Genomic DNA, 27,697 nt, shown 5'->3' with positions numbered 1-27,697 from the left:
CCGGTCACATGGCGGTGACGTCACGCAGGTCCTGCCGCGGTGACTGGAGGTGCGGCGGGAAGCGGCTTGTCCATCCGCCGTTTTGACGGCAGCCGTTGGGGAAGGACCCGTTAGCGGCCGGCAGCCCCGGTAGAAGGCGCCGCGTGTGTCCGGCCATGGATGGGTACAGGGTGCAGCTGTGGGCCCGGACCGACCCGTTCCTTATAGGGGCGCTGCAGTTCCCTCCGCCGGCGAAGTTTAACCTGCACTACCTGCGGAAGATGGCCACGTACGTGCGGAGCCGCTCGGCGGAGGGCTGCTTCCCGCGCCTCGGCTGGGGAATGTGGCGGCACATCGCCTGCGGGAAGCTGCAGCTGCCGGAGGACGCCGCCTGGTGGTACTATGAGGCGTTCCACAGTCTGACCGAGCGGAGTGCCCAGAGGAGCCTGCAGTGGGCGGAGTCTGTGTCCAGCTGCACCTGCGCAGACGAGTACGAGGAGCTGAAGAGCGAGGTGAGGGGAAATAGGCGCGCGACCCGCGGAGGAGGGGGTAGAGCTGCGCGATGGAGGGGAGGGGAGGCCCGCGGAGGAGGGGGTAGAGCCGCGCGATTGGGGGGGGGGGAGGCCCGCGGAGGAGGGGGTAGAGCCGCGCGATTGGGGGGGGGAGGCCCGCGGAGGAGGGGGTAGAGCCGCGCGATTGGGGGGGGGGGGGAGGCCCGCGGAGGAGGGGGTAGAGCCGCGCGATGGGGAGGCCCGCGGAGGAGGGGGTAGAGCCGCGCGATGGGGAGGCCCGCGGAGGAGGGGGGGTAGAGCCGCGCGATGGGGAGGCCCGCGGAGGAGGGGGGGTAGAGCCGCGCGATGGGGAGGCCCGCGGAGGAGGGGGTAGAGCCGCGCGATGGGGAGGCCCGCGGAGGAGGGGGGTAGAGCCGCGCGATGGGGAGGCCCGCGGAGGAGGGGGTAGAGCCGCGCGATGGGGAGGCCCGCGGAGGAGGGGGGTAGAGCCGCGCGATGGGGAGGCCCGCGGAGGAGGGGGGGTAGAGCCGCGCGATGGGGAGGCCCGCGGAGGAGGGGGGGTAGAGCCGCGCGATGGGGAGGCCCGCGGAGGAGGGGGGGTAGAGCCGCGCGATGGGGAGGCCCGCGGAGGAGGGGGTAGAGCCGCGCGATGGGGAGGCCCGCGGAGGAGGGGGGTAGAGCCGCGCGATGGGGAGGCCCGCGGAGGAGGGGGGTAGAGCCGCGCGATGGGGAGGCCCGCGGAGGAGGGGGGTAGAGCCGCGCGATGGGGAGGCCCGCGGAGGAGGGGGGTAGAGCCGCGCGATGGGGAGGCCCGCGGAGGAGGGGGGTAGAGCCGCGCGATGGGGAGGCCCGCGGAGGAGGGGGGTAGAGCCGCGCGATGGGGAGGCCCGCGGAGGAGGGGGGTAGAGCCGCGCGATGGGGAGGCCCGCGGAGGAGGGGGGTAGAGCCGCGCGATGGGGAGGCCCGCGGAGGAGGGGGGTAGAGCCGCGCGATGGGGAGGCCCGCGGAGGAGGGGGGTAGAGCCGCGCGATGGGGAGGCCCGCGGAGGAGGGGGGTAGAGCCGCGCGATGGGGAGGCCCGCGGAGGAGGGGGGTAGAGCCGCGCGATGGGGAGGCCCGCGGAGGAGGGGGGTAGAGCCGCGCGATGGGGAGGCCCGCGGAGGAGGGGGGTAGAGCCGCGCGATGGGGAGGCCCGCGGAGGAGGGGGGTAGAGCCGCGCGATGGGGAGGCCCGCGGAGGAGGGGGGTAGAGCCGCGCGATGGGGAGGCCCGCGGAGGAGGGGGGTAGAGCCGCGCGATGGGGAGGCCCGCGGAGGAGGGGGGTAGAGCCGCGCGATGGGGAGGCCCGCGGAGGAGGGGGGTAGAGCCGCGCGATGGGGAGGCCCGCGGAGGAGGGGGGTAGAGCCGCGCGATGGGGAGGCCCGCGGAGGAGGGGGGTAGAGCCGCGCGATGGGGAGGCCCGCGGAGGAGGGGGGTAGAGCCGCGCGATGGGGAGGCCCGCGGAGGAGGGGGGTAGAGCCGCGCGATGGGGAGGCCCGCGGAGGAGGGGGGTAGAGCCGCGCGATGGGGAGGCCCGCGGAGGAGGGGGGTAGAGCCGCGCGATGGGGAGGCCCGCGGAGGAGGGGGGTAGAGCCGCGCGATGGGGAGGCCCGCGGAGGAGGGGGGTAGAGCCGCGCGATGGGGAGGCCCGCGGAGGAGGGGGGTAGAGCCGCGCGATGGGGAGGCCCGCGGAGGAGGGGGGTAGAGCCGCGCGATGGGGAGGCCCGCGGAGGAGGGGGGTAGAGCCGCGCGATGGGGAGGCCCGCGGAGGAGGGGGGTAGAGCCGCGCGATGGGGAGGCCCGCGGAGGAGGGGGGTAGAGCCGCGCGATGGGGAGGCCCGCGGAGGAGGGGGGTAGAGCCGCGCGATGGGGAGGCCCGCGGAGGAGGGGGGTAGAGCCGCGCGATGGGGAGGCCCGCGGAGGAGGGGGGTAGAGCCGCGCGATGGGGAGGCCCGCGGAGGAGGGGGGTAGAGCCGCGCGATGGGGAGGCCCGCGGAGGAGGGGGGTAGAGCCGCGCGATGGGGAGGCCCGCGGAGGAGGGGGGTAGAGCCGCGCGATGGGGAGGCCCGCGGAGGAGGGGGGTAGAGCCGCGCGATGGGGAGGCCCGCGGAGGAGGGGGGTAGAGCCGCGCGATGGGGAGGCCCGCGGAGGAGGGGGGTAGAGCCGCGCGATGGGGAGGCCCGCGGAGGAGGGGGGTAGAGCCGCGCGATGGGGAGGCCCGCGGAGGAGGGGGGTAGAGCCGCGCGATGGGGAGGCCCGCGGAGGAGGGGGGTAGAGCCGCGCGATGGGGAGGCCCGCGGAGGAGGGGGGTAGAGCCGCGCGATGGGGAGGCCCGCGGAGGAGGGGGGTAGAGCCGCGCGATGGGGAGGCCCGCGGAGGAGGGGGGTAGAGCCGCGCGATGGGGAGGCCCGCGGAGGAGGGGGTAGAGCCGCGCGATGGGGAGGCCCGCGGAGGAGGAGGGGGGGGGGGGGGGGGGGTAGAGCCGCGCGATGGGGGAGGGGAGGCCCGCGGAGGAGGAGGGGGGGGGGGGGGGGGGGGGGGTAGAGCCGCGCGATGGGGGAGGGGAGGCCCGCGGAGGAGGGGGGGGGTAGAGCCGCGCGATGGGGGAGGGGAGGCCCGCGGAGGAGGGGGGGGTAGAGCCGCGCGATGGGGGAGGGGAGGCCCGCGGAGGAGGGGGGGTAGAGCCGCGCGATGGGGGAGGGGAGGCCCGCGGAGGAGGGGGGGTAGAGCCGCGCGATGGGGGAGGGGAGGCCCGCGGGGGAGAGGGTGAAGGACAAAGTGAGGGGAGGGACCACAGAGGAGGGGGAAGAGCCGCACGATTGCGCGGGGGGGGGGGGGGGGGAGCCCTCTCGGAGAAGACGGTGAAGGAAAAAGTGAGGGGAGGGCCCGCGAAGGGGATGAAGGACAAGGTGAGGGGGCAGAGTATGGAGATAACGGTGTTCAGTTTCTGCAGGCATAAAAATTAAAACAAGGCTGGTCTGTTCCCAGAGACTAGTGTTCATCTCTGAATGATGGCCGTCTCACTGTGGATGGTGGCCAGGGTGTTGTCTGGTCTGCTTCTCCTCCAATCACTGAGCACTGATCCCTCCTGGGTAAGCAATCATTGGTCGGTAGACTGTCATCCGGTATAAGGCTGCCTGTCCATGGGCGTTGCGAGATCTCACTGCGACCCATGTCTGATGTCTGCAGCAGGCACAGTAGGAAGTGGTGGCGACTGGTGCGGTGACCTCAGGATATTTGTGCCATCGGCTGCTCTTTGTGAGGGGTGCAGTAGAGGAGGAGTCGGGGGCGGCTGGTCGGTGGCGGCGCTGCAGCGGGGGAGGAGTCGGGGGCGGCTGGTCGGTGGCGGCGCTGCAGCGGGCGAGGAGTCGGGGGCGGCTGGTCGGTGGCGATGCTGCAGCTGGGGAGGAGTCGGGGGCGGCTGGTCGGTGGCGATGCTGCAGCTGGGGAGGAGTCGGGGGTGGCTGGTCGGTGGCGGCGCTGCAGCGGGGGAGGAGTCGGGGGCGGCTGGTCGGTGGCGGCGCTGCAGCGGGGGAGGAGTCGGGGGCGGCTGGTCGGTGGCGGCGCTGCAGCGGGCAAGGAGTCGGGGGCGGCTGGTCGGTGGCGATGCTGCAGCTGGGGAGGAGTCGGGGGTGGCTGGTCGGTGGCGTCGCTGCAGCGGCGGAGGAGTCGGGGGCTCGTCTGTGGCGGCGGAGGAGTCGGGGGCCCGTTAGACATGATTAGCCGCTTGTTCTGTAGACACAGCAGTGACCCGCGCGTGCCGCTGCTTCCTCTCCCTGACCCGCGCGTGCCGCTGCTTCCTCTCCCTGACCCGCGCGTGCCGCTGCTTCCTCTCCCTGACCCGCGCGTGCCGCTGCTTCCTCTCCCTGACCCGCGCGTGCCGCTGCTTCCTCTCCCTGACCCGCGCGTGCCGCTGCTTCCTCTCCCTGACCCGCGCGTGCCGCTGCTTCCTCTCCCTGACCCGCGCGTGCCGCTGCTTCCTCTCCCTGACCCGCGCGTGCCGCTGCTTCCTCTCTCCGCAGCTCTCGGTGAACACGCTGCAGTTCCTCCTCTTCCTCTACATACAGCAGATTAATAAGGTCTCTCTCCGCACGTCTCTGACTGATGATGAATGGCCGAGTCCCCGAGCCGCGACCGCCGACCTCAGCGGGCAGTCCAACCACCACAATAAGGTACAAACCAGTATTATTTACATGTCTGAGACGGGCAGTGACTTCTCACACAGCGGTGGCTCCGCTCTCAGCCTGCGGGGGGCGCACACACAACCTTTTACAGCACTTTGTGCTTAGAGAAAAAAGTAATAATATGCACTAAAGCTTAGTGACAGACGAGTCGGTCTGAGCCGCGGCCGCCACTGCCTGTTGTTAGGGTTGGACCACTCAGACCACTATGTCTGCTGCCCTGTTGTGTGCTCAGTGGCGGCGGCACCGTACAGATAGATCACCATCGCCTTTCCCACTTCACCACACCAAGCCCGCACCCCAACTGGTGGATGAAGGGGTGAAGGCAGCGCTCCTCAGGTGGCCTAAAGACAAACCATTGTGTGGCACAGCGGGTCGTTATCTGCTAGGTGGTCATGGTGGGCATGGAACCTGAAGAACGGGCCGGGGGATTACTAGAATTAATCTGGTCCCCGTGGTTCTGTTCTTGCAGCACTTCCGTGGCTCCGCCCCCAGCGGGGGCCCTCCACTGCCGCTCCTCGCTCTTTATAGGTCAGTGCTGTGGTAAGTTGGAGCCAATCATGGTGAAGGTGGCCTTACTTACCGTAAGCAGGAAGCCTCTACTCCCCTGAGAGAATAGAGCGCAGCCTGGTGGCCAGGGAGGGGATGACAGGAACTGCGGGTGCGTGGAGAACCAGGAGGGGAGGAGGGCATTTGGGTACACATGTACGCCACTGGGTTATAACGTAGCCTTTGATGTGTATATGCCCCTTGTATTATACCATGCGCCATGTAATATGTGTAACAAGTACTATACTGCACCCCCAAATATAAGTGTCCCTAGAATGTGTACCCCAGCATTATACTGCACTCTCTCATATATATATACCCACATGTATTACAGCACCCCTAATAATGCATGGACCCCCATATTAATCACCCCATACTATGTATCCTAGTATTATAGTTCACCCCTGATAGTGTTGCCCCTGTACTATATATACCCCACTATTAGGCACCCTGTATTTATGTACCCCAGTATTTTATTGTAACCTCGATACCAATGCCCCGCTATGTACCCCAATATTATACAGTATCCCTGCTATGTATGTATCCCAGTATTAAACTGCATCCCCTGATATCACTGCCCTCCAATATACCCCGGGGCTCTAATGCCGCTCCGCTCTGCATCCCCGGGGCTCTAATGCCGCTCCGCTCTGCATCCCCGGGGCTCTAATGTCGCTCCGCTCTGCATCCCCGGGGCTCTAATGTCGCTCCGCTCTGCATCCCCGGGGCTCTAATGTCGCTCCGCTCTGCATCCCCGGGGCTCTAATGTCGCTCCGCTCTGCATCCCCGGGGCTCTAATGTCGCTCCGCTCTGCATCCCTGGGGCTCTAATGCCGCTCCGCTCTGCATCCCCGGGGCTCTAATGCCGCTCCGCTCTACATCCCCGGGGCTCTAATGCCGCTCCGCTCTACATCCCCGGGGCTCTAATGCCGCTCCGCTCTACATCCCCGGGGCTCTAATGCCGCTCCGCTCTACATCCCCGGGGCTCTAATGCCGCTCCGCTCTGCATCCCCGGGGCTCTAATGCCGCTCCGCTCTGCATCCCCGGGGCTCTAATGCCGCTCCGCTCTGCATCCCCGGGGCTCTAATGCCGCTCCGCTCTGCATCCCCGGGGCTCTAATGCCGCTCCGCTCTGCATCCCCGGGGCTCTAATGCCGCTCCGCTCTGCATCCCCGGGGCTCTAATGCCGCTCCGCTCTGCATCCCCGGGGCTCTAATGCCGCTCCGCTCTGCACCCCCGGGGCTCTAATGCCGCTCCGCTCTGCACCCCCGGGGCTCTAATGCCGCTCCGCTCTGCACCCCCGGGGCTCTAATGCCGCTCCGCTCTGCACCCCCGGGGCTCTAATGCCGCTCCGCTCTGCACCCCCGGGGCTCTAATGCCGCTCCGCTCTGCACCCCCGGGGCTCTAATGCCGCTCCGCTCTGCACCCCCGGGGCTCTAATGCCGCTCCGCTCTGCACCCCCGGGGCTCTAATGCCGCTCCGCTCTGCACCCCCGGGGCTCTAATGCCGCTCCGCTCTGCACCCCCGGGGCTCTAATGCCGCTCCGCTCTGCACCCCCGGGGCTCTAATGCCGCTCCGCTCTGCACCCCCGGGGCTCTAATGCCGCTCCGCTCTGCACCCCCGGGGCTCTAATGCCGCTCCGCTCTGCACCCCCGGGGCTCTAATGCCGCTCCGCTCTGCACCCCCGGGGCTCTAATGCCGCTCCGCTCTGCACCCCCGGGGCTCTAATGCCGCTCCGCTCTGCACCCCCGGGGCTCTAATGCCGCTCCGCTCTGCACCCCCGGGGCTCTAATGCCGCTCCGCTCTGCACCCCCGGGGCTCTAATGCCGCTCCGCTCTGCACCCCCGGGGCTCTAATGCCGCTCCGCTCTGCACCCCCGGGGCTCTAATGCCGCTCCGCTCTGCACCCCCGGGGCTCTAATGCCGCTCCGCTCTGCACCCCCGGGGCTCTAATGCCGCTCCGCTCTGCACCCCCGGGGCTCTAATGCCGCTCCGCTCTGCACCCCCGGGGCTCTAATGCCGCTCCGCTCTGCACCCCCGGGGCTCTAATGCCGCTCCGCTCTGCACCCCCGGGGCTCTAATGCCGCTCCGCTCTGCACCCCCGGGGCTCTAATGCCGCTCCGCTCTGCACCCCCGGGGCTCTAATGCCGCTCCGCTCTGCACCCCCGGGGCTCTAATGCCGCTCCGCTCTGCACCCCCGGGGCTCTAATGCCGCTCCGCTCTGCACCCCCGGGGCTCTAATGCCGCTCCGCTCTGCACCCCCGGGGCTCTAATGCCGCTCCGCTCTACATCCCCGGGGCTCTAATGCCGCTCCGCTCTGCACCCCCGGGGCTAGAATGCAGATTGTCCGTGGATTCCACAATAGAGATCTGCTCATCTGAGAGCGGCCAATGGGGAATTCACAGCAGTTTTCCACTTGAATTCTCCTTAAAAAAAAGTCAAATCTGGGTAATTCTGGGACGGTTCTGCATTGTGGGAACATGATTTTTCCATGCGCGGCTGGTTGTTTGGCGCTTCCTGCGATGTAACGTAAGTGTGTTTGGTTGTATCTGCCAGAACTGGGACGACTATGGCCACCACGCCTTCCTGCAGAACCACATCCCGTACCTCCTGGAGCTCCTCCTGGACCCCGAGCAGCTCACCCGCTCCTCCCACTCTGCTCAGGGCAGTCTGCTGTCCCTTGAAGCCGCTCACGCTCTCGGCTTTCTTCTTGAAGGGACGCTGGACAAGCACAGAACGGTCCACTCTTTTACTGATTTGGCCCTTTGGCCCCCGTTGCAGACAGTCAGCGGCTACTCAAAGACCAGCGAATCCTTCTCCCTTAAGAAGCTGCAGGCCTGGATAAAGGAATGCTTCACCGTCAATCCGTTTGGGATGTCTGCGTGTATCCGGTCTGGGAGGAAGCTCTCGTGGGCCCAACAAAGTAAGACAACTGCTGTATACTCTCCTGTTGTCTGCGGGTAGGCACAGTCCCGCCACGGGACCATCTCTGAAGAGTCTGGTATCTCGCAGCGTTGAGGGGAGCGGATCGTTCATCTTACCTGCCTGCGTTAGAGGAATTATATCAGAATCCACCTTATCACCCATCGATGGCACAAGTCTGAATGGTGGGAGCCACCCGCAGCCTAACCTTCTCATAGTGGGGTCGCTGCACTCGCCTCTCTATTCATGTCAATGGTCTGACGGTAGTAGCCAAGTACAAGCCTCAGCCATCTTCGTCAGTCCCATTGAATATTAACGGTGTGTCGCAGCACATCCACTGCTCCGTTCATCCCCTCCTCACTGCTGGGGGTCTCGGTGATGAGGCCTACACATATCAGACTTGTATCATCTATCCTCCGGATAGGTGTGAAGCGTATTTTGGTACAACCCCTTAGTGCCCGCTGATGGTAAATTTACATTGCTGCTGTCTGGGCTCTGTGCAGCAGCAACGCAGATGTTTCGGTGCCGTTATCAGCACCTGATTGGTTAAATATTGTGATAGTTAAATCGCTTGTACTTTTAGGTAAATGGTGATACCAAATATGTGTTGTTTTTTTTTGTTTCCTTTTTTTTTAATACCATGTTTCCCCAAAAATAAGACACTGTCTTATATATAGTCTTGCCCCTACGGCCCGCTGTAGGCTTCTGTGTCGTCCTGCACGCCGACAGAGCATTTCTCCCTGGTAGCGGGGCTTGAATACCCCGCTTCCAGCAAGCGACTGCTCTGATTGGTTCATCGAGCGCCACCTCAGCCAATCGGAAGCGGCGCTTGATTAACCAATCACAGCCATTCATTGAATGACATCATTGTAAGTGGAGGGGACGGTGGGTGTCAGAGGCCGGACATGTAATGGGCGCCGTGAGACCAAATGTCCTTCAGCCAATCACCTGGATGGTTCTAACAGTCAGTGTCACGCCCCTGTACAGCTCTGCCGCCTCCCCTTCACCGCTAATGTCAGCGACAGCAGCGGTGGATTTCTGTGCTTGCGCTGTGTGGCGCTCTGTCCCAGCATGGACTGTCAGCTCCACCTGGGACAGCCGTAATGTAGGTTTTCACCACGACTTGAGCGGACGTCAGCGGTGAAGGTGGCCGAGCTCTACAGGGCATGAACACGGACTTTGGAGTCAGGTGGCCCCCTCTGTGTGTGTAGGTGGGTCATTTTGCATACCGCGTGGCAGAGTATAAGGGAGTTTTTAGAGAAGACAGATGCATGTCCAGCCGGTGCAGCGGGCAGTGTCATAGTGCCGGCTTATGGTCCACATGTGACCCATTTAAGTAATTGGGACCCATTAATAAAAGAAAAGACAAGCTTACCGCCCTACATCTCCAGAATTCACAACTCTCCCATGCTATCTGCCTTGAGCCCTACGGCAAACCAGAAGTACCAACCCCCCCCCCCCCCCCTCCTTTTTTTCCAATGGTTCCCATTTGGAGAAGGGTGGGGGCAGAGTGAGTTTTACATGTAAAACAAAAAAGTCTTGTAGGCGCATGTGATGGGGGCTTTTTACATCAAGGTGTCGAACCCAGGATGGCTATGAATGCAGCTGTTCAGGTACCCAATTAGTTTTAATGCTATGGCTTATCTAACTATTTCTCCTGGAGGACGGTTTGTGTTCGCCCCATCACCGGTTACATGAGAACGCTTTGTGCCTCCCATACCTCTGTTCACTTTCTAATGATTTCATATCGTTATTTTGTGCAGTTGACGGCCCAAACAGAAAAGCGAAAATCGTTTGCAATGTCTGTAAAGTTCCGCGTGACAATCACATGGTGCTCATGAGTCACATACACCGGCAGACCTTGGCTAAAAGCTCTGAAACTCTGGTGGGGGCGCGTGTGAAAATTTCCCACTGCAACGAGTCTTTTATCTACCTACTATCTCCCTTAAGGTAGGTACCCGCTGCGCGGCTCCTCTGGAAATCACTGTATTTCTTGATTAACCCCTGCATGTTCATTCCCCCGCCTTCCAAAAGCCAGAACTTTTTTTTTTCTCTATTGACATGGCTGTCTGAAGGCTCGTGTCTGGGGGGACAGGTTGTACTCGTTAATACTGTGATTTAATATGCCTTATAATGTACCAAAAAACGTAAAAATAAAAATTTAAGTGGTCAGAAAAAAAGAATTGAATTTCGCTATTTCTTGGGGAGTTCAGTTTGTGCAGCGTTCACAGTGCAGTAAAATGACATGCGTTTTGTTCTAGGAGTCGGTACGATTACGGGGAGACCAAATTCCTATAGTTATTATGGTGTTTTTTTTGTACTGATGGATGGATGACAAATATTGAGGTGCCCCGATGCCCCCACATTTGCCTCTTGCCCTTTCTGCAGAATCCTCTATTTCATCCCCTGGTTCTAAGTTACTATTGAGGAAAAAAATACATTCCGTCCGGCTGCACGCAACTGGGTGGGATCCTGCAGCCGAATCTGACCCTGTGCCTCGCCGGTGACCCCGCGTACCTGTCAGTTGTCATCATTATCTGCGCTGTGTATCGCCCGCGCGGCTCGCCATCAGACATGCACAGTACAGATTTTCCTTTGATGACGCGGAATCCGCGACCTGTCCGCAAAGGTTTGTAGAAATGGTATACACATTGCTGAGTCCCCTTATATGCAGTTACCACATTGGGAGTGTAGGTCTAGAAAAAGAGAAAAACTGATATACCCCATTAAAGGGAACCTGTCTGCATTTTTTTGCCAACTAAACCAAGCTCCGCACTGGAAGTATATACATCTGCTTAGAGAACCCACTTTCCACATGGTAGTTGCCCTCTGACCCCTATAGGGCCAGGAAGAAGGAGGGATTAAAAGCACCTCCAGTGTTCTTCATGTCCCTACAGCGGACACTAGTATAGGAGTTCTGTTTGTGGATAAGGTGGACTAGGCTTGAACGGGGACTTAGGCTCATCTTGTTCTCCGGGCCGCACAGGCTAAACCTCCTGCAGGTCCCTCTCCTGCTTCCACACCAGAATCCAGTGGTGAAGAGATCGGAAGAAGTGAATCACCGTGCCCAAATATCGGCAAACATACCCTCCGACATTCGCTGCTGAGCATGCTCTGGCGTATGCCCCAGTGAATAGAGGCACGCCATGTGGATATCCTTGAGGATCTGGGATGTAGCTTTCAACCCCACCAAGCTGCCATATTTAAATCCCCTATTACTTAGGAAGTTGGTGCCACTGCTCCTCCACAACTGAGTGTTCTATTTCTTTATTTCCCCAGTCGTCTCCACGACAGCACCAATTGAGATTGCCTCCTCCTGATAGGACAGGAACACACAGAGGTTAAAAGCTGCCCCCTTTCCCCACTTTCCTCAGTGTCTTCCTGTCCTGCCAGGAGGCAGGATCTCTGAGAGGGGCTGGTGGAGAAGCCAGCCAGGATTACTTACAGGCGGATCGGAGGGCAGTGGGTCAGCCTGTCCTCCCTTCCAAGCCAGATGACTCCCGGGACACCACATGGGGTGGTAACCCCCGGGCCAGGTTCCTCCCGCGGCGCCCCATGGGGGGTACAAAGCGGGACCCTCAGTCCCCCTCGTCCTCCCTGCAGAGTTACAGCGCGGCGCTCCAGGCATCGCGTCTGCATCAGGAGCGGAGGGGGCGGGGCTTAGCGCAGGAGCGCGAAAATTGAAAAAGATAGGAACCTGAGAGAAGCCAGAACAGACCAGCACTACAGGTCGCAGGGTGTCTGCAGCACCGGTATAGCAATGAGTGCTCCAGCCCCAGAGACAGCTGAAACCTCAGCCTCAGCAGCCGTAAGTAGCCAGTGCGGCAAAAAATACAATGCAAATATCCAGTGTATTGTGTATGGAAAATTGCATATTTACCCGCAAAAATGCTTTTTTGTCAGGGGGATAAAAAAGACATCCCCCCCCAGAACAAAACTGCGAAAATGCGTGGAATGCGGGATAAGACTGCCAGCTACGTACCAGAGGCTTCTATGCAAGGCATGCGTAGCTAGGCTAGTCAAAGAGGAATCGGGGGGATTCATGGAGGACATTAGGAAGCTGGTGAAAAAGGAGGTTAGATCAGCCCTAACGTCACAGCTGGCGCCGCCAGCGAAACGCCAGAAAAGGGCGTATGTTCCTGACGAGCCTTCCGACTCCGAGAGTTCTATCGGGTCGGAGCAAGAGGAACAGGCGGCCGAGGAGTCCTCAGATGAGGAGGACTACAAAAGATACTTATTCCATCAAGACGACTTAACGAAATTGATTAAGTGAGTCAGGACTACTCTAAAAATGGAGGAGCCCAGAGAACCAATAAGACGCCGAGGGAACAGATCCTAAATTCCCTTCCGGTCCTGCGTATGGCAAATTTCCTAGCGGACGCCGCGGCCGAAACTATCAAACTCTCGGCGAAAGCTACAGCCCGGTCTAACTCAGCCAGAAGAGTGTTATGGCTGAAATCGTGGTCAGGCGACCTAGCCTCAAAAAATAAGCTATGCGCCCTCCCGTTCTAGGGCCAGTTTTTGTTCGGACCGGACCTTGACAAGATTCTAGAGAAGGCGGCCGACAAAAAGAAGGGGATTCCCGGAAGAAAAGCCACAGAGAGGGAGGACCTTCTTTCGGGCCCCAAGGCAACAGCCCGAGACCTACCGAGGCAAGGGCAAGACGGGACGTTGGAGTTACCCTAAGGGGGGCAGAGGAAGGAATATCTTCTTTAACCCCCACCAGGGGGAGCCAAAGCAGAGACCCTGACGCCATCCCCGTAGGGGCAAGGCTGGGGAGCTTTGTGGATCAATGGGCCACGATTTGCGAAGGCTCATGGATCCCAAAGATCTTACAGCAGGGATACCGGATAGAACTGGTGTCCCTCCCCAGAAGAAAATTCGTTATCACGGGAGGCTCCAAACAACAGTTACACCTACTAAGGCAAAGCATTCGGGACCTGCAACAACTAAACGGAATATCCCCCGTACTGCAAAACGAGGAAACCCAGGGCCATTATTCCAGGCTCTTCCTAGTAAGCAAACCCTGTGGGAAACAGCGGATGATAGTGAACCTGAAACCTCTGAACACCTGCATCAGATACAGAAAATTCAAGATAGAGTCCATCTCCTCAACAATAAAGTTGATTCCCAAAGGAGCCTACATGGCATCCATCGATTTAAAGGATGCTTATTTCCACGTACCGATCCACAAGGGGTCCCAGAAATACCTAAGGTTCGCAGTGGATGTGGGCAAAGGAATAGAGCACCATCAATTCAGATGCCTGCCCTTCGGGATCTCCTCAGCACCCATAATCTTCACCAAAATTATGGCAGAGGTAGCCGCCTACCTGAGGAAGAAGTCGGTCCTAATAGTACCCCACCTGGACGATATTTTAATAATAGCAGAGTCCAGAGAACTCCTAACGAAACACCTGAGGATAGTGCTAGAACTTCTCCAATCCTTAGGATCGATCATAAACTGGGAAAAATCCAGCCTAGATCCCGACAAGCAGAAAACGTTTCTGGGTATAACGCTCAACTCAGAATCGCAATGCTCCTGCCTACCCGAGGAGAAAATACAAAACATCCGACGGCTAGTCAAAACCTTTCTACGGAGACGATTATGCACAATTCGGGAAGCAATGTCTCTCCTGGGAAGCTTGACGTCATGCATTCCAGGAGTGGCATGGGCCCAGGCTCACACCAGAGCCCTGCAAGCCTCAGTCCTATCCACGTGGGACAAAAGGCAGTCCTCTCTAGGGACAAGAATGTACATCCCAAGCGCGGTGAAAACATCCCTGCGTTGGTGGACATTCCCAGAGAACCTGCGGAGAGGGGTTCATTGGCTACAAAACCCAGCCACTCACATCACAACGGACGCAAGCGCCTGGGGATGGGGAGCGCATGTGGGGAACCAGTTATACGACACCAAGGGGGCACAAGATCTCCCGCCCCGCAAAACATCGCACAGAAAATTTTCCACTGGGCAGAGGGCCGGATCCTCTCGATCACGGCAACCCACTTGAAGGGGACGCTAAACCAAAAAGCAGACTCTCAGCAGGAGGCAAATAGACCCAGGAGAATGGTCTCTCTCCCTGGAAGCATTCAGAATCCTGACCAACCAGTGGGGGACCCCACAATTGGACCTGTTCGCAACCAGGGAAAATGCCAAAGTAAGCAACTTCTTCTCCCTCTGGCCAGGAGATCGTCCGACAGCAGTAGACGACTCTAGGCCAAGACTGGGGAGAGGGGCTGGCGTACGCCTTTCCTCCTATACCGTTGATCCCCAGGGTCTTACAACATTTCAGAACCCAGGTATGCACACTAATCCTGGTGACCCCCTTCTGGCCCAAGAGAAGCTGGTTCGCTCTTCTAGCAACATTGAGCGTCCAGGACCCAGTCATCTTCCCTACCTGGACAGATCTTCTATCGCAGGGGCCACTGAACCATCCGAGCCTAGACAAGCTCCACTTAACAGCATGGCTCTTGAGGAATCCTCACTAAAAGAGAAGGGATTCTCAGAGAGAGTAGTAGAAACATTAATGTCCAGCAGAAAAAAGACGACCCACCTTATCTACCAGAAAGTTTGGAGAAGGTTTTCCTCATGGAGACAGGGAAGGGATCGCGGGGATTCTATCCCGGACATCCCTCTAATTTTAGAGTTCTTGCAGGAGGGCCTAGAGATGGGCCTCTCTCCAAGCACCCTGAAGGTCCAGGTCGCAGCCCTTAGCGCCATATGTGACACAAAGTTCGCAGACAACAGATGGGTCAACAGGTTCCTAGCAGCAGCAACTAGATTACGGCCTAGGCCCATAAATCTTTTTCCAGACTGGAACCTTAATTGGGCTCTAAGGGCCATGACAATGGTACCATTCGAGCCGATCGAAGCACTACCCATAAAAATGCTTACCATCAAGACCATTTTCTTAGTAGCCATCACCTCCGCAAGACGGGTTAGCGAGCTGCAGGCCTTGTTCAGTCGCCACCCGTTCCTGAAAATCTCGGACACCAAATTAGTATTTAAAACGGACCCGGCGTTTATGCCAAAAGTAGTATCACATTTTCATAGGTCCCAAGACATAATAATCCCCTCATTTTTTAGTAAACCTAAAAACGAGGAAGAAAAAACCCTAAGCTGCCTGGACGTTAGGAGAGCAGTCCTAGGCTACATAGAGGCGACAAGCCACTGGAAGCGGGACGGCAACCTGTTCGTCCAGTTCAGTGGCCCAAATAAAGGGAGTAAAGCAGCGAAAAGCTCCATAGCCAGGTGGATCCGCCTAGCCATCATAGAGACCTATAAGGCCCTCGGGAAGGAAATCCCCTTAGCTCTTAAAGCCCATTCTACAAGGGCAGTAGCATCCTCATGGGCCGAACACAGCTCAGCTTCGGTCAAGCAGATATTCAAAGCCGCAGTCTGGAAGAAGCCCCACACGTTCACTAAACACTGTAGGGTAAAAGTGCAGCAGGACGAGGACATGGCCTTCGGCCGCAAAGTCCTCTCGGCAGCAATCCCACCCTAATAAACTTTAGTTCGTACATCTCAATTGGTGCTGTCGTGGAGACGACTGGGGAAAAAATAGATTATACCTACCCGATAATCGGGTTTCCAGTAGTCTCCACGACAGCACCCGTACCTTCCCCCCCCTAAATTGATAGAAAAGAAACTATAGAATATAATATAATTTTTTAATAATAATAATAATTTTAAAAAAAAACCCGGTTAGAGGAAAAAATTGAAGTTGAGCTCCTACCCCGGCAATTCGTTAGAATCCACTGAGGAAAGTGGGGAAGGGGGGGAGCTTTTAACCTCTGTGTGTTCCTGTCCTATCAGGAGGAGGCAATCTCAATTGGTGCGGTCGTGGAGACTACTGGAAACCCGATTATCGGGTAGGTATAATCTATTTTTTTTATTAACTTGCCTCAATAAATGCCGTGTATGGCCATGAAGGTGATGCAGAAACCCAGCAATCTGTGACTGGTCGTCCTGGGCAAATGGCTATATTGTATTTGTTGGTATAGCAGTGAATGGGTTTCTTGTCTTTTTAGGGTGACAAAGAAACTCAAAGGTCCGGACTTAATATCAAGAGCAAAACTAAAAAAAAAAAAGAAACTTCATGTGCCAAAAAAACACGTGAAGAAAACTATAAAAAGCAACTGTGTGGAGTGTACTGCTAGAAGAGTAAAAGATGAACAGGCTACCATGCTGAATGATATTAGAAGCATGGTCCGAGAAGAAGTAGAGGCCTCCATCTCAAGCCTTTCCACTACTCCTCTGTCCCTCCAGACCAACCAAAAGACCCCGTGTGCTAGAACCTCCTTGTTCGGACTCTGAGGACTCCTCAAGACCCGTCTGATAAGGAGCTAACCGACAAAGAGGGGCTTCTGATTATTCATGAGGACAACAAATAGTATTTCTCCTCGAGTGACATAGAGGAACTCCTGAAAGTGACGAAAGACACCATGAGAGTGGAAGAGGTTCAGCAACCTAGGTCCATTCAGGACGAGATGTCCGGGGGTCTTAGATCCCATCGTAGAATAGTGTTTCCTGTAAATGAAGCATTAAAGCAGCTGATTATGGACGAGTGCAGTCAGGCAGAGAAAAGACCGTCTATCTCCCAAGGGTTTAAAGATGGACTTTTTTTTTTCCTCCTGGTACAGGTGGCAAAGGTTGTTAAGAAAACCTCCCAGCCATTTGAAGACTCCTCACAACTCAGAGAGCCCATAGATAAGAAAATTGTTTCCATATTAAGAAATCTTGGGAGGTGACATTCTACACTCTCGAGACAAATGTTGCCGCTACCTCTGTTGTTCCATCCATGTTCATATGGCTTAATAAGTTAGACTACCACCTGAACCAGAAAACCCCAAGAGAAAACCTAATTGTTTGTCATTAATCAAGATGGCCACCTGGTTCCTGGCAGATACTTCTGCTGAGACTGTATGGTTCAGGTCTAAAAAACTCTGTTCTAGGCAACTCTGCTTGGTGGGGACTGTGGATAGAATCAGGTTCTGGAGATACAATCACTAAGAATAAAATGTTTGATCTCCTTTCAAGGTGAATGTGTTCAGCCCTGAGCTCTGCAACATTCTGGAGGAAGCTGCAGGTAGAAAGTCTTTCTGGAGGACGGACCATTTTTAAAGATCCTTTCCTTTCAACTTAAGAAACCGTAAAAGGTAAATTGGGGAGATGGTTCTATCCAAAATGAGGAAAGGGTAGAAACTCCCTCGTCAGCCCAAAACCAGAATCCAGACAATGACTTGGGATCCCAGGATCGCTAGAGACAAGTAACAAACATATTCAGGATACAAAGTAGAATTTGAAACTCTCTGGGGGGAAAGAGGTGTAAACGACTCCAGTTCTATCCCCACTACTACAGGTTAGATGGGAGGTTGGTGTCCAGATCCTGTTTTCCATGGGGGTGGTTATTTCGGTACCCAAGGAAGAGCTGGGATGGGGTTTCTATTCCCCATTATTCCTAATGAACAAGCCTATTGGTTCCTTTTATAATTATAATTAAGTAAAGTCTCCTAATAAATACAGCTTCTTGCAGATGCAAAATGCAAACTATTAAATCAACATTCCGCTAATTGACTTAAAGGATGCGTACTACTACATTCCATAGACCCAATATACCAAAAGTACCTTAGGTTAGCAGTCAGATTGGGTTCAGAAATCCCCCACTTTCAGTTTATCTGCCTACCCTTTGGTATTTCCACTGCTCCTAGAGTATTTGCCAAGGTGCTAGTGGAGCTGGTAGCCCATCTAAGAGAATTGGGAATTAATGTTGTTCCTCGTCTCAGTGACTTCCCAGTAGTGCTGAGTACTCCAGAAACTATGGGTATACACCTAATCCAAATAATGAACCTCCTCCACAAACTAAGGCTGGACGGTTAATTTTCAGAAACTTAACCTTGTCCAAGGAACCCAGAGAGTATTTTTGGGGGTCCTCCTCGACTCAGAATCTGGATACGGATTTCTTCCTGATACTATGGAAAAGGATAATATTCAGCCTCGAACTACCTTCACAAGGAAAAGAGACTTGGCAATAAGCAAGGAGAAGAAAATCCTAGGACAGATGACCTCATGTATACAGATGGTCCCCTGGGGGCCGCTTCACTGCAGACCCTAACCAAATTCTACTCTTAGCAAGGAATGGAGACCCATCCTCATTGAATCAGACATTCTGACCATCCCATCAGGTTAAAAGTTCCCTTTCCTGGTGTCACTCGTTAATCTTGGCAGAGGACTACAGCGGTCCCTCGCCTCCTTTGTAACGGCAGGTCGGACAGGTTGCGGAGCTCGTGTGGTGGAGCGCCCTCCCTCTGTGACATCATCAGCCCTCTATGTAACTGCAGGCCTGATGTCTGGGCCACCGTGGCCTGTGATTACTGTGGGGTGATAAATTGTGTGTTAGAAGAGGCAATTGCTTATTTTTGTTAATTTTACCTTCCAAAGAAAGCAATAAGGGTTGTCAAAAAGCCGTATCTACCCCAAAATGGTACAATAAAAGCTCGTCACGCAAAAACAAACCTACACGGAGCTCCGTCCATGGAAAAATAAAAAAAACTGGAAGAGACTTTGAATGCAACAATGCAAAATAAAATGTTCTTGTGCAAAAGTGGAAAAACTTAAGAGAAGTTTTTGGCATTGTCGTAATCATCATGCCGCCCGCAGAGGAAATGTATCAGGTCATTAATGCTGCATGATTAATGCTGTAAACAAAAACAATTAAGTTTTACCATATATTATATTTACACAAAAATGGTACCAATTAAAACTACAACTTCACGCAAAAAACAACCACATTATGGCCAAGTTGAAAATTAAGGTTTCCGCTTTTGAAAAGTGGAGTTGAAAATCGCCGAATAATCAGTGTGTCCTTATGTGCCAAAATTAATTAGTGTCATTAAGCGGTTAAACATTGATTCTTCAACTCTCTTTATAAAGAGCTATGTGACAGGAAGGTGATCATTCTAATGCTATAATTGGTTTTGTCTCACTTCCAGCTATTTTGCTCCAAGAAGCAGACAGCTCTGTTCGTGGTGCAGTGGCCGTGGTTGGTACTGCAGGCCAAGTCTCATTCATTTCAGTAAGACTGTCTGCAGTACCAACTAGGACCACTGCGCAATGTATAGAGCTGTCTGTTTCCTGCAGCAAGACAACCCATCTAAGGCCCAAAATAGGTCAATCCTGAAGTGGTGCAATATTTTCCCATGGAAGACCTTTCTCCATTACTATTTTATGGTATATTTGTAAGTTGGTACTTAAAAGTCTGATGCTCTTCACTTACTGTATTCTGGTATAAGTCTTGATCAAAGTGGTTGTCCCGCTTCTCGCTGTTTTGCTGCATGAAGCCATCAGCTCCGTACATTTTACAGTGCCTTGGATTGGTACTGCAGGCTGAGTCCCATTTACTTCAGTAAGTCTTAGCCTGCAGTACCAATCCGGGCCACTGTACAGTGTATGGAGCTGTTTGCTTCCTGCTTAAAAAACGGCTAGAAGAGGGACAACCCCTTTTAATCTTCAGTTTGGTCTGTTTGTAGATGAGTTTAGTAGTCGTGTTATATAGTTGTTACGTGAATTCTTGATTCATGCTGCTTCTTGTCTCCATAATCTAGCAGTATATAGATATTCTGAGGTCGGGCAGCCAGTTATTCTCTCCCAATCTCTTATTTCTAGGTGTGTCACCATTGAAAAATGTAGAAATAGCACAATCATTCTGGGACCGGTGCAAACTGTCCTTCATGTGCAAATGTGCGACCACGTAAAAGTGATGGGCGTGTGTCAGCGCCTGTCGCTTCTGTCCACGACGGGCTGTACCTTCCATAGCCTTACTCCCACGCGGCCCCTGTTACTGTCCGGGAATCAGGGAGTTGTATTCGCCCCCTTTCACACCCATTATTCCATGTTAGAAGATCACATGGGGCAGACTGGTTTGGCCACTTTGCCCAATTACTGGGACAAACCGCAGCTGCTGAGTACGGAGAACGACAACCAGGAATGGAGGCTCATGTCACCGCAGGAGTTCTACTCATTTGTTGTTCCATTTGAAATGGAGGGGGACACAACGGAGACCCCGGGAGGGCTTCCACCCGCCTTCCAGAAATCCATGGATCAAAGACAACAGAAAGTGCAGATGTGGCAGAAGACAGTCAAGGAAGCTAAATTAACCCGGTAGGTACAATTGTCTTTTTGTGTCATTATTATTATTTTTTTTTTCTTTCCATTTTTGGTTTTTCCTACCCATTCTCAAAAATATCATAACTTTCATTGATCCATCGCCGTAGCTGTCATGTACCAGGAGCGGGTCAGGTGCTGACTGATCCGGAGAAGAAGGCAGAAGCAGTGAAGATGGCAGGCTGCATAGCACTGGATGAGAGAGAAAACGTGCTAGCCGATTTGGTGATCATGTGACTGCCGGGTGTAATATTGCACCCACTGCCAACCGCTACCATATGCAAATTATATATTAAAACAATAAGAGGAACCCATTCCTGTACTTTTATTTTTGCTTAAAAATCATTTTAAAATTGCGCAACTTTTAAATAAAAAAAAATAATTGTTTTTATTTTTGTTTTTTTACCCCTAAAACTGAAACAAAAACAAATCTGTGAAAAAAAGATATTAAAAAAACACGACAAAAATAGTTTTGGTAGCTGAATCTGAAAAATTAGGGCAGTAAAATCCCTAAAAGGTGTCTGATGGAACGGACGTTTCCGGACGCAGCGAACCTAAAGGTGTTCTGGGATTTTTTTGTTTGATTATTTATTATAAATATGAGGGGGGGGGGGTGAACCTTTACTGCCGTTTATTTAATAAAACTTTTTAAACTTGTGCTTTTACTTTTTTTTGGCCTGTAGGAGACATGAACCTTATACCGCAGTCTATCAGCCAATGGCAACCAGCCATGGTAGCCCTGGGGGGGGCCTTTAAAAGGCCCCAGGCTGCTATAGCAACTGTACAGCACCTTGCAATCTCATCATGGGGGGCATTATATTACACTGCAGGAGCGATCAAGTGATCGCCAGTTCAGGCCGCCTGTGGGGACTAAAAGGACATAAAACCCTTTGACCTCCAGTATGACTACTGCACAAAAACACAGATCTGGTATCGCTGTAAACCTGCAGACCCCGATCCTTACTGCCCTGTGAGCAACGTAAAACCCCCCCCTTACCAAAGTGGTTCCATTATGCTGTACCTTAAATGGTAATGAAAAATACAACTCCTCCCCCCACCCCCACAGGGGCTCCTCTTCATGGCTGAGATGGGAAACCCATGCCAGTTTACCAACCTCCTCACCGGGTGTTACGGCACCCCACTCGCTTCACCCATGGTCGGAGGAGCCCGTGCCCCATGTAATGGGGTGAGGCCTCATGTTCTGTGTTTGTGCCTTTCTCTTCGCAGGGAGCAGCAGAAGCATTTCCAGGCACTTGTTGAAAAGAAATTCAATGAATGGCTGGTTAAGACTGGGAACCGCCATCAGCTGGACAGCCTGGTCCTCCCCAGTGACGGAACTAAACAAGTCGCCGGATAGCGGATGCAGATCGTCACTTGTAAGTTGCTCAAATTGAAATATATTTATACTGTTTGTGATCTTTGAAGTTAAACATAGAAAAAAAATATGTAACCCTCTGCAATCCAATTTTGGATTCAGGGTTCCCTAGGGGGTTTTCTCTTTCTGCGATTATACAATGGCGCCACCTGCTGGCTAGAGCCAGTACTGAGGTATTGGACATGCTAGAGAGGCCCCTGACAACAGAGCGTTCAGTAATATACAGTAAGAATACCCAGGCGGACGTCTTCCAACATCGGAAGCTGTACAGCCTTTAATCAGAATGTCTTTAGACGTCAGACAGTGGATTGGAAAGGGTTAAAGGACAATATATGTCTTTATATGTCATTCTACTCCGTCTCTGTATATAAGACTGGATTTACACGGGCGTATATTAGCCAGGTTTTCACACTCGGCTGATATACGCTGCCCCTCTGCATTGGTTTACAATGCATTGGTGCACATGGGCGTGTTTCCATGGCACAAAAGCACCTGGCCTGTCAAGATGATGCACTTCAGCCGGGCGCTTTTATGCCGGTGGCAATTGCATAGACTCCTATGGGAGCCTATGACCGCGGCTGGAGAAGAGAACGTGGGAGGGAGTTTAGCATTGTGACTGCTAAACTCACACCCCCTTCCTTGCTCCTCTCCGCCCCTTGCCTGCTGCTTGCAATGGGAGGAGGCGGGATGGGGGTGGAGCTAAGCTCTGCCCCCCTCCAATTGCTGCTTAGTACACTAGCTCCTGTCCTGCCCCTCCCCTTGCCGAGAGACGGGAAGGGAAGGGGGGAGACAGCTTAGCTGAGCTAAACTGTCTCCCCCTGCCTAAAGACATTGCAGACTCGGTATATATGTGCCGGGCCAGGGCTGTCTGAACGGGCACACAATCATTAGATTTGTATGCCTGTTCATGTGGTTTTTTTACGTCACCGGCAGGCGAATGTAAAACCACCGATTCCCCCGTGTGAATCCAGCCTAAGACTGTTTTCACACGGGCTACAAAATCACGTGATTTTCTGGCGAAGCGCATGCTTCCCAACGATTGTTTTCACTGCTGCGATGTTGTGAGCCGTCTTTCTGGGGGGTGCTATGTTATCTCCCATGTTATCTCCCCCCCCCCCCCCCCCCCCCGTTCGGCGCGAGACAACCCCGATGCAGGGACGTACAGAAAGCTTACCGGAGCGCTTACCTTAATCCCCGCGCTCCGGTGACTTCTATACTTACTGGTGAAGATGGCCGCCGGGATCCTCTTCTTCCGTGGACCGCAGCTCTTCTGTGCGGTCCATTGCCGATTCCAGCCTCCTGATTGGCTGGAATCGGCACGTGGCGGGGCGGAGCTACACGGAGCCGGCATCCTGCACGAAAGGCTCCATAGAAGAAAGCAGAAGACCCGGACTGCGCAAGCGTGGCTAATTTGGCCATCGGAGGGCGAAAATTAGTCGGCACCATGGAGACGAGGACGCCAGCAACGGAGCAGGTAAGTGAATAACTTCTGTATGGCTCATAATTAATGCACAATGTACATTACAAAGTGCATTAATATGGCCATACAGAAGTGTATAGACCCACTTGCTGCCGCGGGACAACCCCTTTAAAAACTCCTATTGACTTTCGCGATAAAAAAATCATGCAATTTTATTGCGGCGGCAATGCGAGACTATTCTTAAAAAAAACAAAAGCATCGCTGACGCTACAAAATTGCAAGAACAAGGCTGTGATATCGCCACAATTTTGTAGCAGCTACATCACTGTTGCCCGTCTGAAATAGGCCTAAGGATAAGCTATTCTATAATTTAGGCCCTTAGTGATGGCCAGTAAGCTTTTTTAGGGCTGTCACTAATGACCTTTAACCCCTTGAGTGGCACGCCCGGAAATTTTCCGGGACGAGCTCCACTGCTCATAGCGACATAGCCCGGAAGATTTCCGGGCTCTGTATCACTATGGGAGCTGCAGAGCACAATGCCACAAGCTGTGACAGTGTGCTCTGCCTGCACAGACCCACAGAGAACAAAGCAAGGGCTTTGAAAAACCAGCAGAAGATATTGCCGATATGCCGGCAATCTCCTGCTTTGTTTACAGGTTGCCATAAAGACCATCGGCTTGTCAGAAGCAAGCCGATGGTCTCTGTGGCAGGGAGAGCTTGGTGCTTGGCTATCAGAGGACAGCTAGGTACCAGCTCTTACAGCAGAGATCAGAGAAAACCTCCGATCTCTGCTGTGTTAACCCTTTACATGCTGCAGTCTATGTGACTGCAGCATGTAAAGGGTTGTCACTGCAGCATGTAAAGGGCTGTCACCATCGGACCCCTGGAATGTGATCAGGGGTCCTGATGGGTCCCTGTGGAAGTCCCCTAAAGGGACAAAAAATTTTTTTTTAAAAATTATAAAAACACTTGTCTCCCTTTACTTTGTAAAAAATCAAAAATACAATCACACATGTGGTATCCGTGCGTCATAATGAACCAGAGAAGGACGTTAATACATTTAACCCCTTAATGACATGGCCCCTTTTTTTCTTTTTTCCCCATTTCTTTTTTTCCTCCCTCCTGTTTAAAAAATCACCACTTGTCCCGCAAAAAACAAGCCCTCATATGGCCATGTCAATGGAAAAATGAAAAAGTTATGGCTCTTGAGACGCAACTGCAAAACTAGTTGAAATTCAATGATTAGACCATTTTAAAAAACCTGCCCTGGTGGGCATGACAGGGTGGTAGGAAACCCGCCACTCAAGGGGTTAAACCTGCGCATCCATCTTTTTAAGTTGGCAGCTTGGCTGATTACTGACAGCCGGACTCCTGCTGTAACCATCAGTAGCAGAGAAACCTCAGATCCTGGCAGTTTAACCCCTTACATGCCCCAATAGTAACTGCAGCATGTAAGCAGATGGCAGAGGAAAGGGGGCTCCTTCTGTCATTCATCAGCACCCTGCAGTGCGATTGCAAAAAAACAATGGGTTCACATGTCAGACGGTAGCCTGACAGACATCTGTGTTTGCCATCTAAAGCCCCATTTACACTGCAAAGATGATCGCATTCCCTTTGTTCAGCCAGAGGAGCTGATAGCTGATAGAATGTTATCAGCTGTAATCAGCTCTTGGCGGGCAGAACACAGCGTGCGGTCCGTCTTATCAGCTGTTCTGCTGGACTGAAGACAGTTGTTTGGCAGAAAACTGAAAGATGGGCCCATTTAGACAAACTAATATTGCTCAAAAGATGGCTTTTGAGCAGATTTTTAGCAGTAATTATTGTGTCCAAATGGGCCTTAACTCGGCCTATTGGACCCCGCCTCCCGTAGAATCTAACAGGCTGCTGTCTTAGGCTTAGTAGTATTGTGGCATATGCCTGAACTATCACATCTTCAAGTCCACTACATGGACTAAAAACAGAGTATTAAAAAAGGTTAATAAAGTTTAATTTAAAAAAAAAACATTTTTCCCCACAAAAAAAAGCATTTTTAAATAAATACCAGAACAGTAAAAAAAAAAGAAAAAAAGCCCATATTAGGTATTACCGCTTTCGTAAGAACCCGGACCAGGAAGATATTTTATCCTGCACGGTGACCGCCGTATAAATAATTTACAAATGTAACTCGGAACAAACAGGAAGCCCTTACCGCGCTCCGCGACTATTGGCAGTTGGTCTGCGTTATATGTGCGATATTTCGCCCAGTGCGGTCGCGAGATACAAAGACTGCGGCGTGTTTTCTTTTTAAAGGAGCCTGTCCCCTATTAGAGTAATAATATCCCATCGCTGGCGTCTGTAATCACGAGCTTTATGTTTATGTAATTTATCTCTTACTATTAGAACGTCACAAGTGCAGCGATGCAATAGGTTTTCTTTCAAAAACTCATCACAATCACATTAAAGGGTCTCCCAGGCAGCGCCGCCAGTCCTTGCCTGGATACGCCGGGGTTGGAGTGGAAGCCGCTGCTCTGACCAGTGTAGTGGCCGGTGCTTGTAATTGCAGGTGCAGCTCCTATTGCTCTCAATGAGAACCCCTACCTGCAGCGACCAGCACTTCCCACTACACAGGTCAGAGCAGCGGCTTCCACTCCGACCCCGGTGTATCCCAGCACTGACTGCCGACTCTGCCTGGAAAACCTCTTTAAAATTAAGGGGTTTAAATGTGTGCAGACAACCGTAGTCAGAGAAACCACTCCATGGACCACTTTCAATGGGGGTTACAGTCCGGTGAGTTTGGAGACCCAAGCAGGCTGGAGAGTTCATTGCCTTGTTCCTACAGCCACTCTCTAGTGATCGGAGCTCGATGACAAGGAGTGTTGTCCTGTGGTCAGGGAAGACTTCTTGAAGATATGGGTGAAAATGGTCAGCTTAAGGGTCTCCGTAGTGTTTACCATTCAAGGATTGTGGTATGCCGACCAACGGTTCTGGGCCAAGTCAAGGAAAATGCTCTGCAGACCATGACAGCCACAAATGGCCTACTGAACCCCAACAGTACGCCATGAGACACGGCTTCCTGCTGTTTACACCAGATGTGTACCCGGCAGCAGGAAACGGGAATCGTCACTCCAGACAACCTTCTGCCGTGTGACTTCTTTCGCAGCGTCAGTCACTCGAGTTACATATTTACCCATGACTGCTGAATGTTGCCTTCTGCTGCACAGAGAAGAGGTCAGCACATTGTCACAGGGCAGTGTACTACTGATCACCCGCTGTCCCGTGCCGGCTGCTCCCAATGCAGTGTATATCCCAACCATTGGATCTAATGTACAGATGGGTTCAGCCTACATGTAGCCCCGCTAGGTGCGTCCCAGGGCCCTCGGTTGTCCCGCTAGGTGCGTCCCAGGGCCTCTGGTAGCGGAATGTAGCGTTATGTGGTAATCGCTCACTAGTTACTGGACAATGTATTTCTGTTCCTTACAGACTTGTTCCCCGTGTTGTAAAGTCTTCACCCTCAAAGATGGACAAGAGAAGATCTACCAAACACTGGAGTTAGAATGTTCTGTATATTTGTATTCCGGGTGGACTTAGGACTTTTACAAGGACCGCATTTACCTTAAGATTCGTTGCTGTTCTCCATTTCATAAATTTACTGTTAAAGCAAAGCCTTTGTATGAATTGATAGCGGATGATTGCACACGGCACTTTATAAAGTCATTAAAATAAGGTTTTCTAATGAGTTTCATTGTCCGTTACTTCTACATCACCAGTGTGGGCCGAGGCTCCCGGTGCGCTTGTGACAAACGTTGGTCAAGATCTAGAGCAGGGGTCCCCAACTCCAGTCCTCAGGGACCACCAACAGGTCATGTTTTCAGGATCTCCTATGATGAGAACACCTGTGGCAATGTCTGAGGCACCAATAATAATTACATCACCTGTGCAATACTGAGGAAATCCTGAAAACATGACCTGTTGGTGGTCCCTGAGGACTGGAGTTGGGGAACACTGATCTAGAGAACTGGGAGCCAATGCTGATTGTAAGGCGGGGCTCACACGGCGGTACGCGGGATCCGCTGGGAGGCTGGCCATGTTTCTGCACAGTACAGGGTTTTTTGTTTGCATTTCCCGCGCCGTCACTTAGCAATGATGCAGGGACCTGCAGCCCATGCATGGGCACATGGATGTCTGCGGTACAATAGAACATGCTGCTTTCTATTTTCTGCAAGCGGATTACACAGTCCGTCCGTCCGTCCCCACCACCCATAACAGGCCACAGATTTCTTGTAAGAGGCAAGATGAATGTCGCACAGACTGAGAAGGAAGAGGTCAGAGCAGAATCTCACTTTAAATTCCGTGGGACACATAACCCTATCCCATCTGTTTCTGCACACGCTCGTAGGCCGCTCACACATGCGCTTTTTTTGAACACCATGCTAATCTTGGTACAATGCTCCCATTGATTTCAATGGGGCCTCGCAGAACTGCACTCATAAACGGCGTTTTCATGTTTTTCAATTCACCCAATCGCAAAGATGGGGTGCATTAACGCTGCTGATCGTAGTTACTGTGTTCAAAAACGCAGCTCACGGGAT

The 27,697-nt window shown here is 53.8% G+C and overlaps 1 protein-coding gene across 1 annotated transcript; it reads left to right on the top strand.

The window, feature by feature from the left end:
• On the top strand, positions 1-26,845 carry TBCCD1 (TBCC domain containing 1). The gene is made up of 7 exons (XM_066577289.1): positions 1-491; positions 4,551-4,700; positions 7,809-8,175; positions 9,938-10,124; positions 19,837-20,331; positions 21,562-21,710; positions 26,589-26,845. The coding sequence occupies exons 1-6, from the start codon at positions 156-158 to the stop codon at positions 21,689-21,691; spliced, it is 1,665 nt and encodes a 554-aa protein (XP_066433386.1). The 5' UTR covers positions 1-155; the 3' UTR covers positions 21,692-21,710; positions 26,589-26,845.
• Positions 26,846-27,697: the final 852 nt, after the last annotated feature.

Source organism: Eleutherodactylus coqui, chromosome 8 (genome assembly GCF_035609145.1).
Source record: "Eleutherodactylus coqui strain aEleCoq1 chromosome 8, aEleCoq1.hap1, whole genome shotgun sequence".
In the NCBI taxonomy this organism is placed as follows: Eukaryota; Metazoa; Chordata; class Amphibia; order Anura; family Eleutherodactylidae; genus Eleutherodactylus; species Eleutherodactylus coqui.
The sequence above is the reverse complement of the archived record's forward strand: the minus strand, read 5'-3'. Positions and strand labels throughout refer to the sequence as shown.